Source organism: Dasypus novemcinctus, chromosome 20 (genome assembly GCF_030445035.2).
Source record: "Dasypus novemcinctus isolate mDasNov1 chromosome 20, mDasNov1.1.hap2, whole genome shotgun sequence".
In the NCBI taxonomy this organism is placed as follows: Eukaryota; Metazoa; Chordata; class Mammalia; order Cingulata; family Dasypodidae; genus Dasypus; species Dasypus novemcinctus.
The window spans coordinates 51,014,444-51,029,295 of NC_080692.1; the positions used below are offsets into that span (position 1 = coordinate 51,014,444).

A 14,852-nucleotide genomic window follows, 5' to 3' on the forward strand; every position below is an offset into this window, starting at 1 on the left:
GAGAACGGCCGCGTGGGCCCTGAACAGCACCAGCCGGCCGGGCCTTCCGACCACGCCACCTCCTGCTGCTCCAGCTGGCGCGGGCCTTCCGACCACGCCACCTCCTGCTGCTCCGACGTGGGCCGCGCTGGGAGCACACGCGCCCAGCTGGGAGAGGAGACCCAGGAGCAGCTGCAGGGCGTCGGCTCCCGCTCTCCCGCTCGCCTGCCAGCCCCCAGCATCCTCGGCGCACGGAACCCACCACGCATCTCTGAACGGCTCTGCAACGGCAACGTGAGCTCACACGTCGTCCTAGTCAGTGAAGGGTGCGGCAGCGGGCACGGGGGAAGGCGAGGCGCCGCCGAGACAAAGCCCACCCGCGAGTTCTCCAAGAGGCCAGCGGGCTCTTCTCTGAAAAACAAACCACTCCTTGAGGTCCTGAACGCTTGGGACTGAAAACAGCCCGAGTCAGAAACAGCCTCCACCTTTACCCTGCAATTACTTCTAAAGAAAGGAAACCCCGAGAACCTGGATTCTGGATGCTTCCCCTCGGTCCAGGACAGGACCGTGTCAAAAGTCAAACATCCACTGTTCCCACTGTCCGCGTGTGAAAGGACTGACCAGAGGTGGCCTTGGAGGACATAACCTGTTATGTTAGACATAACAAAGTCTAACTTAACTTACTTATAAGCAGGAAGACTTTATTGGTTTTTTTTTTTTTAATGAGTGTAAAAATACACAAGGACACACGTTTAACAGAGATCAAGCCTGGGGAGCTGGGAGATAATGCACCCGCTTTTTATTTATTGTGTGTTATTCCATAGCTCTGTAAAATCAATTATTAAAATATGAATAAAGGGAAGCAGCTGTGGCTCAATCAGGTGGGCTCCCGCCTACCATATGGGAGGCCCTGGGTTTGCATCCCGGGGCCTCCTTGTGAAGGCAGGCTCACCCGCATGCTGCAGAGAACTGCCCAGCCCACAAGTACCACGGAGAGCTGACTCAGCAAGGTGACGCAACAGAAAGGGAGACAAGCAAAAACACAGAAGAGCACGCAGCGAATGGACACAGAGAGCAGACAGCAAGCAAACCACAAGGCGGGGGGGGATTAAAAAAAATATGAATAAAACGGACAAGTATAAATGCAACTGCGGCAGGGTAGGGTACCGCCCCCAGCCCCCTGGCCGATGCGAGGTGGGGCGACAGCCTTCCTTAGGCTGGTGATGACACAGGTCGTAAGCGTGTGTATTGCCCCCAAATGATGCCCAAACCCTGGCGAGTACCAGCGGCTGAAAGATTTCCACCTCACAGCTCCCTCCTTGACGCCAAGGCCACCACACCAACCCTGCACACGCACCTGCACGCACACACACACCTGCACGCACACACACACACACTGGCATGCACACGCACCTGCATGCACACGCACCTGCATGCACACATGGACCTGCACGCACACACACACCTGCATGCACACACACCTGTACACACACCTGCATGCACATGCACACACACCTGCACGCACATGCCACACACACCTGCATGCACACATGCACACACACCTGTACACGCACACATGCACACACACCTGCACGCACACACGCACCTGCATGCACACACACACATGCACTGCATGCACATGCACCTGCACGCACACACGCTCCCTCTTCTCCCCGATTCCTCCCACACTGCTCCCCCTGCTCCAGCCACACCAGCCTGCTTACTGGTCTGTGACTCTGGGAACATTCCAGAACTCTCCTGCCTGAGGGCCTGGGCACTCCTTTTCTCTCTTCTCCAAATATCCCCAGGCCTCCGTCACTGCCCCCCATGTGTCTACACCAGCTCCCCCTCATCTGTGAGCTGCCCTCACCTCTCAGCTCTGAGCACCTGACACACAAACGCGCACTTTCCGTGTTCAGGGCCAGTCCCTGAGGCAGGAGCCCCCTGTTCTAACCCAGGAACTCAGCAGGCACTGGGGCGGGTGAGGACGGGGTAAGGACGCCCCGGAGGGCAGGTTCTTGCGCCACATGTCACCAAGGCAGATTTAATGACTGGGAGCTGACCAGAAGTGAAAATAAAAAATATTTTCCCTGAGCCTCTAGACTCAGGGTACACACTTGCTGAGCCAATGTTTTTTTTTCCTGGTCATGTATTACACTTCCGAACTATCTCAAAATGTAAGGACATAGCTAGGCATTATAAAATTATTTCTACCCAAAACTTACTGACACAGCACACGTATCATTTGGAATTCTTCTAGGTAAACACAGCTGCCATGTTTTGCTGACATTATCACACACAGCTCTCACCCACTGTTGTTTTAACAGAGAACAGAATGCCCATAAAGCAGGACCTCTGTTTTCCTAACAGTTAACTCGGACTGTTTCCATGCCAGAGGCAGAGTCCTTATGAGCACATCCTCAGTAACTAATCACATGGATTAGTTACATAGGATTAACCCACTTCAGAGGTTAACAAGCAGGAGAATGTGACTTTAAAGCTCAATTCCCATCTCCCGTCCAGTGTGCGAGCAGATCAACCAGAGAGAGAGAGGCTGGAGCACGAATACATGAGCGAGAAGCCAAACCTATCTCCAATGTCTGAAAACGGAGAGGTAAGAGGCCCCTAAAAATTGTCGGAGGCTTTAATTAATGTTTGCAGAAGTCTGCAGGATGAAAGCACCACAGAAGGGCTTCCCTCACTATCGCCACAGCTGGAATGCTTTGCTAATTTTTTCATGATGCATTACAGAAAGTTTGAAACAACTTCCGTGAAAGAAAAGGATTAAAAGCCCTCCAAGGAGGACGTTTCCATTCATTCGTCATGACATCAAAACCCTATGGGAGGAAGTGGACTTTGGCCCAGTGGTTAGGGCGTCCGTCTACCACATGGGAGGTCCGTGGTTCAAACCCCGGGCCTCCTTGACCCGTGTGGAGTTGGCCCATGCGCAGTGCTGATGCGCACAAGGAGTGCCCTGCCACGCAGGGGTGTCCCTGCGTAGGCGAGCCCCACGTGCAAGGAGAGTGCCCCGTAAGGAGAGTCGCCCAGAATGAAAGAAAGCGCAGGAGTGGCTCCGCCCAAACAGAGAGCTGACACAAGATGACGCAACAAAAAGAAACACAAATTCCCATGCCGCTGACAACAACAGAAGCAGACAAAGAAGACGACACCCAGCAAATATACACAGAGAACAGACAACCAGGGTGGGGGGGGAGAAATAAATAAATAAATCTTAAAAAAACCAGCCCTATGAGAGGGGAAACAGCTGTGGATCAGTCAGTTGGGCCCCCGCCTACCATATGGGAGGCTGTGGGTTTGCGTCCGGGTCCTCCTTGTGAAGGCAGGCTCCCCCACACGCTGCGGAGAGCTGACGGCCCGTGCGCCATGGAGAGCTGGCGCAGGAAGATGATGCAACCAAAGGGAGACAAGCAGATACAGAAAGAACGCACAGCAAATGGACACAGAGAAGAGACAGCAAAAGAAAAGGAACAAGCCACAAGGGGGGGGGGGGGGAGAATGACTAAATAAATAAATCTTTAAAAACAAAAACAAAAACAGCCCTCTGGGAGGGACGAGGCGTGCCTGCCACCCCGAAGCCCGTATTCAGCACACGTGGTCTGGCTGGCAGCCGGGGGGCCTCGTCCCCCTCCTTAACTGTCAAGGAGAACCCACACCGACACACAGCCCCGTGCTCTGCACGTCTGCCCCACACATCAGCTGCACTACGGCAGGTGTGCGGAGCTGTGAGCGAAAGGCCAGGTGTGAGGAAAGGACCCTAACGCCCACCCCACACAGGACACAGTGCTACTGAGTGTGGGGCCTTCATCGCACCATACTCCTGCCCCTTTCACTTCAAAACATGCTCTTCACGCCCAAGTCTAATTGAACAGAACTGCTAACTGCCGAAGCGGCCAGCAACATAATTTAAACAATTAATATTGGGTGTTGCAAGCTCTCGGTCCTGGAGATTCAGCAATGAGCAAAAGAGGGAAAAAAACCCTGTCTTCATTCACAGGGCTTACCCTCCAGTTGGAGAAGTGACATTAAGTAAAATAACTAACTTATACAGTATTTTGGACACGGGTAAGTCTACTGAAGAAAAAGAAGTGAGAGGGAGCTAGGAGTGAGGTGGCCGGGGTGGGCACATCTAAATAAGGAGGTCCTGGTAGAGCCGTGAAGAAGGGAGATGAGGCAAAGGCGGCTGACCAACTGCATGCCAGTCTACTTGAGGAAGGTTATTTACTCCGTCCTTGCCTTAGGCAACTGATGTTCAAAAAGATTAAAAGCAGAGTTATTCTAAAATAAGGTGTTTGAATCATTCTAAACACTTTTCCACCAAAATTTCAGGAACATACGTTGTGCATTCTATACAAATTTCAGTTCTGCATTCACTCCAGCCTGTTAAATCTATCTTTTGATGATTTCTAGTAAATGTATATTCCCACAACCATGACCACAATCAAATTTTAGGAAGCACCCAAAACCCCAAAAAGTTCCCGCATGTCCCTTCAGAGTCAATCCCAGTTCCCACACTCAGGCAGCCACTGACGCCTCTGCTTGCTAGTATTTTAATTCTGCCCTTTCTAGACTTTCTATGAAGGAATCATACAGTACACAGTCGTATGTGCTTGGCTTCTTTAACTTGGCATGATGTGCCTGAGATGTAGCTGTGTTGTTTCATGTACGAGTAGTTTGTTCCTTTAATACATTTCTGATTAATTTATTACATTAAGTTTATCCATTCACAAGTCGAGGTCATTAGGTTGTTTCCTTTTTTATTATGAATAAAGTTGCTATAAATATTTACATAAAGGACTTTCGTTTGGACATGTATTTTCATTTCTTTTCAATAATTATATAAGTTTTTATTGTTTAATTAAAATAAAAAACAAATGAATGCTTGCCTTTTAATAAATTGCCTAATTTGTCCAGAGTAGGTGAACTATTTTTCCTTCCCACAAACAAAATACGAGGCTTGCAACGGCTTTACATTCTGGCCAAGACTCCGTATTGTGGTTCTTTTTAATTACAGCCGTCCTGGTGGGTGGGAAGAAGTACCATGGAGGTCTTATTTTGAATTTCCCTCTTGATTAATGATGCTATGCATCTCTTCATATGTTTATTAACCTTCTGTATCTTTTTTGTATGAAGTGTGTTTGAATCTTTTGCCCATTTTTAAACTGAGGTGTCTTATTGAATTTTAAGAGCTCTTTAAGTATTCTGGATACGAGGCCTTTATAGATAAGTTTTGCAAATATTTTCTCCCAATTTTTGGCTTGCCTCTTCATTCCCTTCATCTTTCAATAAGCAAGAGTTTTATGTTTTGGTGAGTCCAGTTTATCAACTTTATATTTTATAGTGTGTGTTTTTTGTGTTCTAAGAACTCTTTGCTTAATCTCCTATTTTTTCTCCCTTCTATTTAGATCTATGATCCACATAGAATTAAATTCTGTGTACAATGTGTGCTAAGAGTTAGGGTTCCTATTTGTTCCTAATAGATATTCACTTAATTTGACACCATTTATTGAAAAAGACTATCCTTTTCCCATTGAACTCCTTAGCATTTTGGTCAAAATCCTGTGCAGCACGTGTGGGTCTATTCACAGACTCTCAAGACCTATGCCATTTTCTTTTGACTATTTTTTTCCTTGAGTTGGGCACATTTTCCCGCTTCCTTACATGTTAGTAATCTTTGATTAAAAACCAGGCTTTCTAGGGCATCCAGTGTAATAACTCTGGATCCTATTTTGTTCTTCTGGGATTTGTTGAGTTTTATGGTTGACTATGTGATAAACTTGCCTGGACTCAAAATGCAAAATCTGTTTCTCCTGCATAGTGCTGGAGGTTCTGCTCAGTTATTTGTCTCTTGTTTTTGTTTGGTGATGAGGTCTCCTTTTGGCCCAGATCTCTGGAGAAATTCCTTATGCCGGCATAGATTTTCGGTCAGCCAATTATTTGCACAGAGGTTCTACACAGGCAAGTCAAGCAGAGAAACTTCCACTCTCTGCCTCTCCACTGTGTTGGGTTGAGGCAGCGTTCATCACTGAGGCAAACCAGGGTCCCCAGGCTCTCCGTGGCCACTGGGCCTGGGGGACTCGCAGGAGCTGTGTTCAGGGCCATTTCAGCAATGACACCTTAATGAGCAGCGCGCATCCCTCAGCTCTTGCTTCCAGAAGCTCCTCCTTCATCTCCAGCTGCTCGGCCACTCTGCCACCTGCAGCCAGCCCCGCTGTGGGCTTTCTCCCCTGGAGCTGGGGATGGGAGCACCCCCAGGGAAGAGGCACCCCACCCAAGGAGCTGGCACTTTTCTGGAGTAAACACTTCTCAAGTTCTCTGCTGCCTTGACCCTTTTTTGGAATGGTTGTGTTTAATAATTTTGACCACTTTCAACTTTTTGTGTGTGGACGGAGAAATAATCTAAGACAACCATCATTGAAAGTAAAGTCTTAACCACTTGCTAACATTTATCATGATCTCATTGATCTATAATATAATAGAAAAGCAAATGACTCCAATTACAGTAGTGAAAAAGTTCTCCTTTGCAAACATTACACACTCCAGGTCCAATTCCACAGGGATGGTAGAAAGTCAAGGAAATTATATAATTAAGGTGGCCACAGCCTATTAAGTCTAGTAGGCCTTTAGAATATATATTACCAACCCAAAGCTCAAATAGACACAATGTTTTATAGACCCAGGACCACAGGTACAGAGCGGGTGGCTACAGAGACTCTCACATGCAGAGAGTGCAGGTGCATTTTAACAGTTACCTTGAAGGCTGCTAAGCAATGCAGGCTCAGTAAGGCCATGACAACTGCCAGGAGGATGGTGGCCAAGTTCCGCATGTCCCAGATGGTCTCGACCAGAGGAATGCTGCCAACCTGCCAGTCGTAGCACAGGGTCACGGGTGCGAGCAGAAGCCCCATGTTGAAGGCCAAGAGGTAGGAGTAGGTAAGGAATCTACAAAGAGAAGAAGAGTCACTGAAACGCAACTCACGAGCCATGGCCTTCTGTGAGCATTCGTTCACCATGTTTCTACTAAATAGCATTTCTGTCATTGTCAGTGCTACAGGAGAAGACAAGGTGAGGTGGAAAGCCACCCAAGGAGTTATTAACCAAACTGATTGTTTTAGAATATACCTGATAGGTTCTATTAGATGCTGATTATTCCATGGTAAAAACAAAGACATAGTTTCCATGACATCTATTTTTAAAACGATCATACAATTGAATACATTACAACCTGAGGTAAATACCATGAAGGGAAGACTCAATGAAAGCACATGGCAGGAGTGCTGCCCCATTCGGGGAGCTTGCCCTGGGGGAGAGACTTCTGAGCTGTGCCTTGACAAGAGTATGGCATCCTGCAGGAGACCTGGACATGGAATCATTTTTAAATTTTATTTTATCCCTCCCCTTGTGGCTTTTTGCGTGCTGTCTGCTCTCTGTGTCCAATTGCTGTGCATTCTTCTGTCTGTATTTATTTATTTATTTATTTATTTTATTTCCCCTCCCCACTTGCGGCTTGCTTGTTGTCTGTGTCTATTCGCTGCGTGCTCTTCCGTGTTTTTACTTGTCTCCCTTTTTTGTTACGTCACCTCACTGAGTTGGCTCTCTGAGGTGCTTATGGGCTGGGCGGCTCTCCGCAGCATGCGGGCGAGCCTGCCTTCACAAGGAGGCCCCGGGACACGAACCCGGGGCCTCCCATATGGTAGGCAGGAGCCCCACTGATTGAGCCACAGCCGCTTCCCAGAATCATTTTTATAACAGACTCACCCACACTGAATTACTTTAAAGAACAAAGGTACCTGTGGGAGGAAGAGAGGAGGCCTTACTCACATACAGAGGCAAAGTCTTTAAAGGAAGGGGGTGCTGCTCACCCTGCTGGCCACAGGCCAGATGGACACAGAGAAGGAAGGCCAGTGGGGCTACTCCTGCCTGCAGGAGGCTCTAAGGCAGGAGCTCTTCACTCTGTGGTTCCACAGACCCCTCTGCCAGTCGGGTGAGAACCACAGGCCCCTTACCAAGTCCACAGAGTACTGCGTATTATTAAATAAATCTATCACACCCACACCAGCACGTCCCCACAAGAATAATGGTGTTTTGAATTTCAATTCCAGCTCCTGGCCCCTGGTGAAGAGCCCTGCTGGGAGGGCAGGCGGGGGCTTCTAAGGGCCCTCTTCCCTTCAAGGGTGGAAGGACTTTGGATTCATTTAAATTCATGCAATCCACACAATTCACTAAGCACCGGCTCCCTCTGAGCTTGTCTGCGAGCCTTTCCAGGCAGACAGCTACGTGGCTCAGGTCAGAAAAGAGTCTTTAAAGATGAATGTTGAGCCACTGACTCAAGAGGGAAATCAGAGCTTTATCACTCAGCCACACCCTGGACCTTAAAAATTCCTTAAAATCTTTTTCTCCTTGAATTACTGGATCGAGGCAATGATCAGCAAAGGCTGCAAAAGTTATGAGCTGAGGAGCTCAGGGAGCTTGATACTAGATGGCTAAGTCAGGTGCCTAAAACTGACTAATCGATTTTAATATCACAGGAAAGGAGATAAACAGCCAAATGTCCTCTACCTGTGATGCAGTTCAGTAAAAAATGTACACAGCAAATACAGAAAACAGCAATACATATTAAATGGCACCACAAGGAGGCATTCTGAAAAATACAGAATCTGGGACATGCCAGAGAGCAAATGGTCTAGCTTCTTCAACAAATACATTGTAAGGGGCGCGGGGGGCGGGGCGGGGAGGAGAGAAAGGATATGCATAAATCAAAGGAGAGTGAAAATATTTACATGCAACAGTTAGATTTTGCTTAGATGCTAGCGCAAACAATCTATTAAAAACAATCACATATGAGACAAACTCTGAAATACTGTTTAGGTATTAGATATTAGAGAATCACTAACTTTCTAAAAAGTGTGATAATGATACTGTGGTCATATTTCTTAATGATCATTGTCATTAGCAATTATACACGACAATCAAGTAGGTTTTATCCAAGGCATGCAAGAGCTTTTCAACACAAGAAAATCAATTAGTGAAATAAACCACATTAATAAACAGAAGAAGAAAAACCACATGACCCTCTTAATTGATGTAGAAAAGGTATTTAACAAAATACAAAATCCTTTCCTGATAAAAACCTTCCAAAGGAAAGGAACAGAAGGAAGCTTTCTCAATATGGTAAAGTGCATATATGAAAAACCTACAGCTAGCATTGTACTCAATGGTGAAAGACTGAAATCTCTCCCACTGTGATCAGGGACAAGACAAGGATGCCACTGTCACCTCTGTTATTCAATACTGTGCCAGAAGTTCTAGCTAGAGCAATTAGGTGAGATGAAGAAATAAGTTATTCAAATAGGAAAAGAAGTAAAACATTTGCTATTCACAGATCATATGATCCTGTATCTAGAAAATCCTGAAAATTCTACAACAAAGCTATTAGAACTAACAGACAAGTTCAGCAAGTGATGGGATACAAGATACTCAAAAATCAGTAGCGTTTCTAATGGTAGTCTAGGTAAATGCCAATTGACAGAATGCTAGAGAATAATCTAGGAACTGAATAGCACATTAAACCCAGAGGTGGATGAGAACTGTGGCTGATGGTACAGATGCAAGAGTGTCCTTTGTGAGCTAGAGCAAGTGTACATCACTACTGCAGAGTGTTGGGAATGTGGAGAAGTATGGGAAAAATACAACTGGAGTGACCTATGGACTGTGGTTAGCAGGGATAATGTAATATCCTAGCATCTATGCCAAAGATTCACTGTGTTGATAATGGGGCAGTATGGAAAATGTGAGCCAAATGTACACTATGAATGTGGTAATGATTGGATGATATTATCTTATAATCTATAACAAGTGTTCCACCATGGTGTGGTATGTGATTAAAGGGTGTTGTTTGGGAATTCTGCACATGTGCATGATTGTTTTGTAAGTTTACAAGTTCTGTCATAAAAATATATTTTAAAAATAATAATAGGGTGGGAAATACACCAAATGTAAGATAAAGACTATGATTAGTAGTAAGATTTTGACAACATTCTTTTACAAATTGTAACAAACATCTCATGACAATGCAAGACTCCTGTGTGATGTTACGCATGTCTGTTTTGTAAATGCAGAAATTTTACTATACATTTATTGCTTTTGTATGTTCATGTATATACTGCATGACATACTGCAATAAAATTTTATTTAAAAATATACACATAGGAAATGTTATAATGTCTGGGATTTGCACCAAAATAATCAAGTGAGGGCTGCTGGGAGGCAGTGGCTGGGTTTGAATGAAACCAGATTGGCCACGAGCTCAGAGTACTGACCCTGAGGGCAAGTGTGTGGGCCCCTCAGGCCGCGGTCCCGCTGACCCGAGTGGCCTCGCCGTCCCCTCATGGACTAAACTTCAGCCTGCTTCTGACTGTTGGCCTCTGGCCTCTCACTGGCCTTTCCAGAATCAGACGGAACATCCTCGATGAGGCCTTGAGAGTAAACGCAGGAGAGCGCCACGTGACCGCGCAGCCCCCTGCTGGGCCCCCCTTCTGTCTGCGGAGCACGGGCAGGAGGTTGCAAGGAACGGAGTCAAGTGCAGGCTCAGTATTGGTCTCTCCTCTTGTAACAGCCGCGAAAAGACCCCACCTTGCCCAGGGAACACTGTTGGACACAGTTCTCTTTGACACTCTACTTTGGTACATATTTAACATTTTCTATAGTAAGAACTATTTTTAAATAGGGGGGAAAGGCAACAAAATTGCAGCAAGAATGCGTATTATATTTCTAGCAGCAATCTGAATCAAGGAAGATCTTTTAAACACTCTGTAGAGTTTTTATTTTCATTTGTATCTCATATTTTGCCTTGCCCTTCATGTTGTTCTCAGTTTCTCATGTTTTCTGGAGTAACAATATTGCATTGCCAAAAAGCAATCCTAAAGAATTTTTTTTAGCAAATAAATCTCAAGTTATAGTTATTAAAAAAAAAAAAACCTCATGGTGAATTTTTACAGTAACTCAAATAGGTTGAAAAATTAAACCTAAGAACAAAGGCAAGTTCTCCTTCCTGAAATACCAGAAGGAGCCAACTCTATCCAATGCCCAAGGGGTCACCATTTACTAGAAAAGTGGGGTGTCCAAGGACTCAGACTCCCCTATCTTCTAGGACATATGAATTCAGACAAACGTTGCTAATAAACTCCTTAAATACTATTGGAATACCAACATGGCATGGGAAAATTTTTGCAAATTAAGCAGAAAGAAGCCATCTGAAATCATTCCAAATGCTAATTATATTTTGGGGGGGGTGGGTGAACTAGCTGTAATCAGCAACTTGAATATTTCTTTTTAACTTGTTGACTATGAATTACATTTAAAACTAATCAGCTTGCCTATTTCTGCCAAAATTTCAAAAGTGAAATATTCCTTCAAATATCCCTGCACTGCTGGGTTTTCTTTTCATAAGGCAATAGCAAAAGGAGAATGAATTATTTACCAGTGCTCCACCGTGAATTCTGCTAACAGGAGGAAAGCCGTTAGAGTACCTTACTGATGAAATGCATATTTATATAGCACAGAGAGCCAGGAATTCAGCTTAAACAATCTAAGCATGCATTTTCATTGATTAGCTGGAAAAAAGTCGACAGGTTTCATGACAGAAACTCAGGAAGGGGGAGGAAAGAGGCGGCTATGGGGGTTTAATGAATCTATGTGGCTCTATCTAAATCTTCATGTTTACCAAGAAAAAAATTGGTGTTCTTTCCTGCATGCATTCTGTGCTTTGCCTTCAAGGAGGCCTTTCTTGGCTGTGAAGTGCCTGAGCCTCACACCCCCAACCCCGTCCTAGAAAGACACCTCTGAAAGGCTCACGTGAGAAACTCAAGCACAGGGGAAGCAGATGTGGCTCGAGAGATTGGGCTCCCGACCACCAAAGAGGAGGCCCAGGGTTCAATTTCTGGGGCCTCCTGATGAAGGTGTGCTGGTCTGAGTGGAGTGCTGCCCCGTGCAGGAGTGCTGGCCCACACGGAGAGCTGGCGCAGCAAGATGACACAACAAAGAGACACAGAGGAGAGACAATAAGAGACGCAGCAGATCAGGGAGCTGAGGTGGCGCAAGAGAGTAATTGCCTCTCTCCCACTCTGGAAGGTCCCGGGATCGGTTCCCAGAGCTGCCTAAAGAGCATACAAGCAGACACAAAAGAACACACAGCAAATGGACACAGAGGGCAGACAATGGGGCAGGGGGAGAAATAAATAAATCTTAGGAAAAAAACGCATGTGTGGCAAGGTACGGCGGCCCCTGCCTATCTCCCGTGCAGTGTACCGCTCCTTCGCTTTCTTTCGCCTACAGACCCTCTCGCGGGTCGTTGGCAGTGCGCTGCTCCACGCGCATACTGGTCACCTGAGGGCGCGCACTGCCCACGCTGCCACTCGACTGGCACCGGGGAAAGCGCCTCCCTGCCCGCCGGAGCTGTCCAACCTGCCGGGTGCTAGGAACCGCTGCCCCTACTGGGTCTCGCCGGCCTGCCCTGCCCCCAGGGTACCCACCGTCCTCACTTGACCGCCCACGCTGCGAGGGGGTGCCACGGCACTCGTGGGCCCCGGCACTCCCTGCGCATTTCCTTCCAGAGCATCCTCTGTAAACCCTTCTCCAGGACTAACCAGGCAGACACCACCCGCCCCAGGCGCCACAGCAGGCCCGAGGTGCTCGCAGGAGTCAGCGCACACTGAGCAATGCCTCGTGCCTTTTCTTTTTTTTTAAAGATTTATTTATTTATTTATTTTTCTCCACTCCCCCCTCACCCTAGTTGTCTGTTCTCTGTGTCCATTTGCTGCGTCTTCTTCTTTGTCCACTTCTGTTGTTGTCAGCGGCACCGGGAATCTGTGTCTCTTTGTTGTGTCGTCTTGCTGCGTCAGCTCTCTGTGTGTGCGGCGCCATTCCTGGGCAGGTTGCACTTTCTGTCGCGCTGGACAGCTCTCCTTACGGGGCGCACTCCTTGCGCATGGGGCTCCCCTACGCGGGGACACCCCTGCGTGGCAGGGCACTCCTTCCACGCATCAGCACTGCGCGTGGGCCAGCTCCACACGGGTCAAGGAGGCCCGGGGTTTGAACCGCGGACCTCCCATGTGGTAGACGGACGCCCTAACCACTGGGCCAAGTCCGCCACCTCCTCATGCCTTTTCCAGGCAGGGAAGACTGACGAGCTCTGCTCCCCACGTCAACAAGGCACCGTCACACGGCCGGGGACTGCGCCACATGTGGGGTTTCTTCAGAACACCCAAGGCCAAAGGAGATCTAGGAAAGCAGAGACGGACAGAAAACGGAGGCTTCTGGGAAGACACTGGGAGAGTCTGAGCAAAGCGTGGACAGGAGGGAAGGCACGAGCTGGAGGCCCTGAGGGCCACCGAATGAAGAGGCTGCATGCTGTCAACGGGCGAGATGCTCGGTGAGAAGAGAGCAAGCAGCGACCGTTTCAGAGTAGGGGCTCAAAGACTACAGAATGGCCCCAGCAGACGGTCTAAACAGAAAACCGACGCTCGGGGGGATGCCTGGCCACGGCGGTGTCCCTCCCCAGGTGACCGCGCCACCCCAGCTCGGAGAGCAAGCAGGTTCTGATCCATGAGTGGGAACAAGGCCGCCGTGCATGGCCTGCCAGAGATGGTGCGAGAGGCCGAGGCCACGGGCCACATGGTGCGCGGTGGGCCAAGCCCTGCTCGTGAAGGCAGGGCCCGCGCGGTGTGGCGCTCTCTGCCACATGTCATCTCATCTATATGTGACCAGTCTATAAATGAGCAAGGAACGACGTCACGCGAGGAAAACGAGCCTGGGAGGACGAGGTAACTGGCCGCGGGTGGCGCAGCCAGTAAACAGGGAGGACACTTGAGACATTTCCTGAAATTTGAGGGACTCCTCGACAGAGGTGTGACTGGCCCGTCGCGGTGTCCTGCGCCTCACGGGAAGCCCAGGTGCAATGAGCCATTAGGGAGGGGACCAACAGCCCTTGGCCAGCGTCCATGGCGACACGGCCGCCCTCGGTCAGCGGTGAAGGGGCTCCCAGGGCAAGGGTCCCGGCACCGACGTGCTGCTGGGAGGGCCACGCATGCAGGGTAGCGGCGGCTGGTAGGCAGCAGGCGGGAGCCCCGGGCCCAAGCTGGCATCCCAGCCCACCCCTTCCCTCCCGGGCTGCAGGGAGGTGCCAGGTGGGGGCTCCCCAGCCAGGGGACAGGTGCAGGGCCACGCGCTGTGCACCTCAGCTGCGCCCGGGATGCAGGAGACAGGCACAAGCACGGGCAGCCCAGGAGGGGGTCCCCGCACCCCGGGCAGCGCGGTCGCGGGGGTTCCGTCAGGGTTCCTGGGGTCCGAGAGGATCCGTGCCCACCTGACGGGCTCCAGGGAAGGACTGTTGTTCCAGGGGCACAGGGCGCAGGCACACAGGACAGGACAGAGTGCACCAGCCTCCCAGAGCCTCGCCAGGCACGTCGTCACACACCGGCTCTTCCGCCTTCATCCAGCCGCCCCCGGCTCCGGGTTCAAATTCCCAAGAAGGTCACTGAACTGGCGCCTGAATCAACGCTCAAGCAGCCGAGCTCCCAGCTCCCACCCATCCCCAGGGCCCCCACACTGTCCCTGCACCCACGCCCAGCCGCCCCCCTCAAAGCACAAGGTCGCCGGGCAGATGCCCCGTCCTGCTCGTTGTTCCTTCTCTGGGATCCAGCCCGTTGAATAAATGGATGCTGTGGGCTGTGAGAAATCAATGCGAAAGAGAAATAACAAAACCTGGGCACACGTGACGTTTATGCCTGCAGTTTGGCCTGCATCTGGCGCAAGCTGCCCGTGTGCTTCCAGCTCTCCGTAGCCCCCTCGCACCCGGG

General features: G+C 49.0%; 1 protein-coding gene across 1 annotated transcript in view; it reads right to left on the bottom strand.

Annotated features, from left to right (window-relative positions):
• TMTC1 (transmembrane O-mannosyltransferase targeting cadherins 1) overlaps nucleotides 1-14,852 on the bottom strand; it is a 255,722-nt gene that overhangs the window by 134,192 nt on the left and 106,678 nt on the right. The window contains exon 8 of the mRNA XM_058282990.2: nucleotides 6,750-6,939. Within this exon, the coding sequence (XP_058138973.1) occupies nucleotides 6,750-6,939 (190 nt within the window). The remainder of the gene's footprint in view (nucleotides 1-6,749; nucleotides 6,940-14,852) is intronic.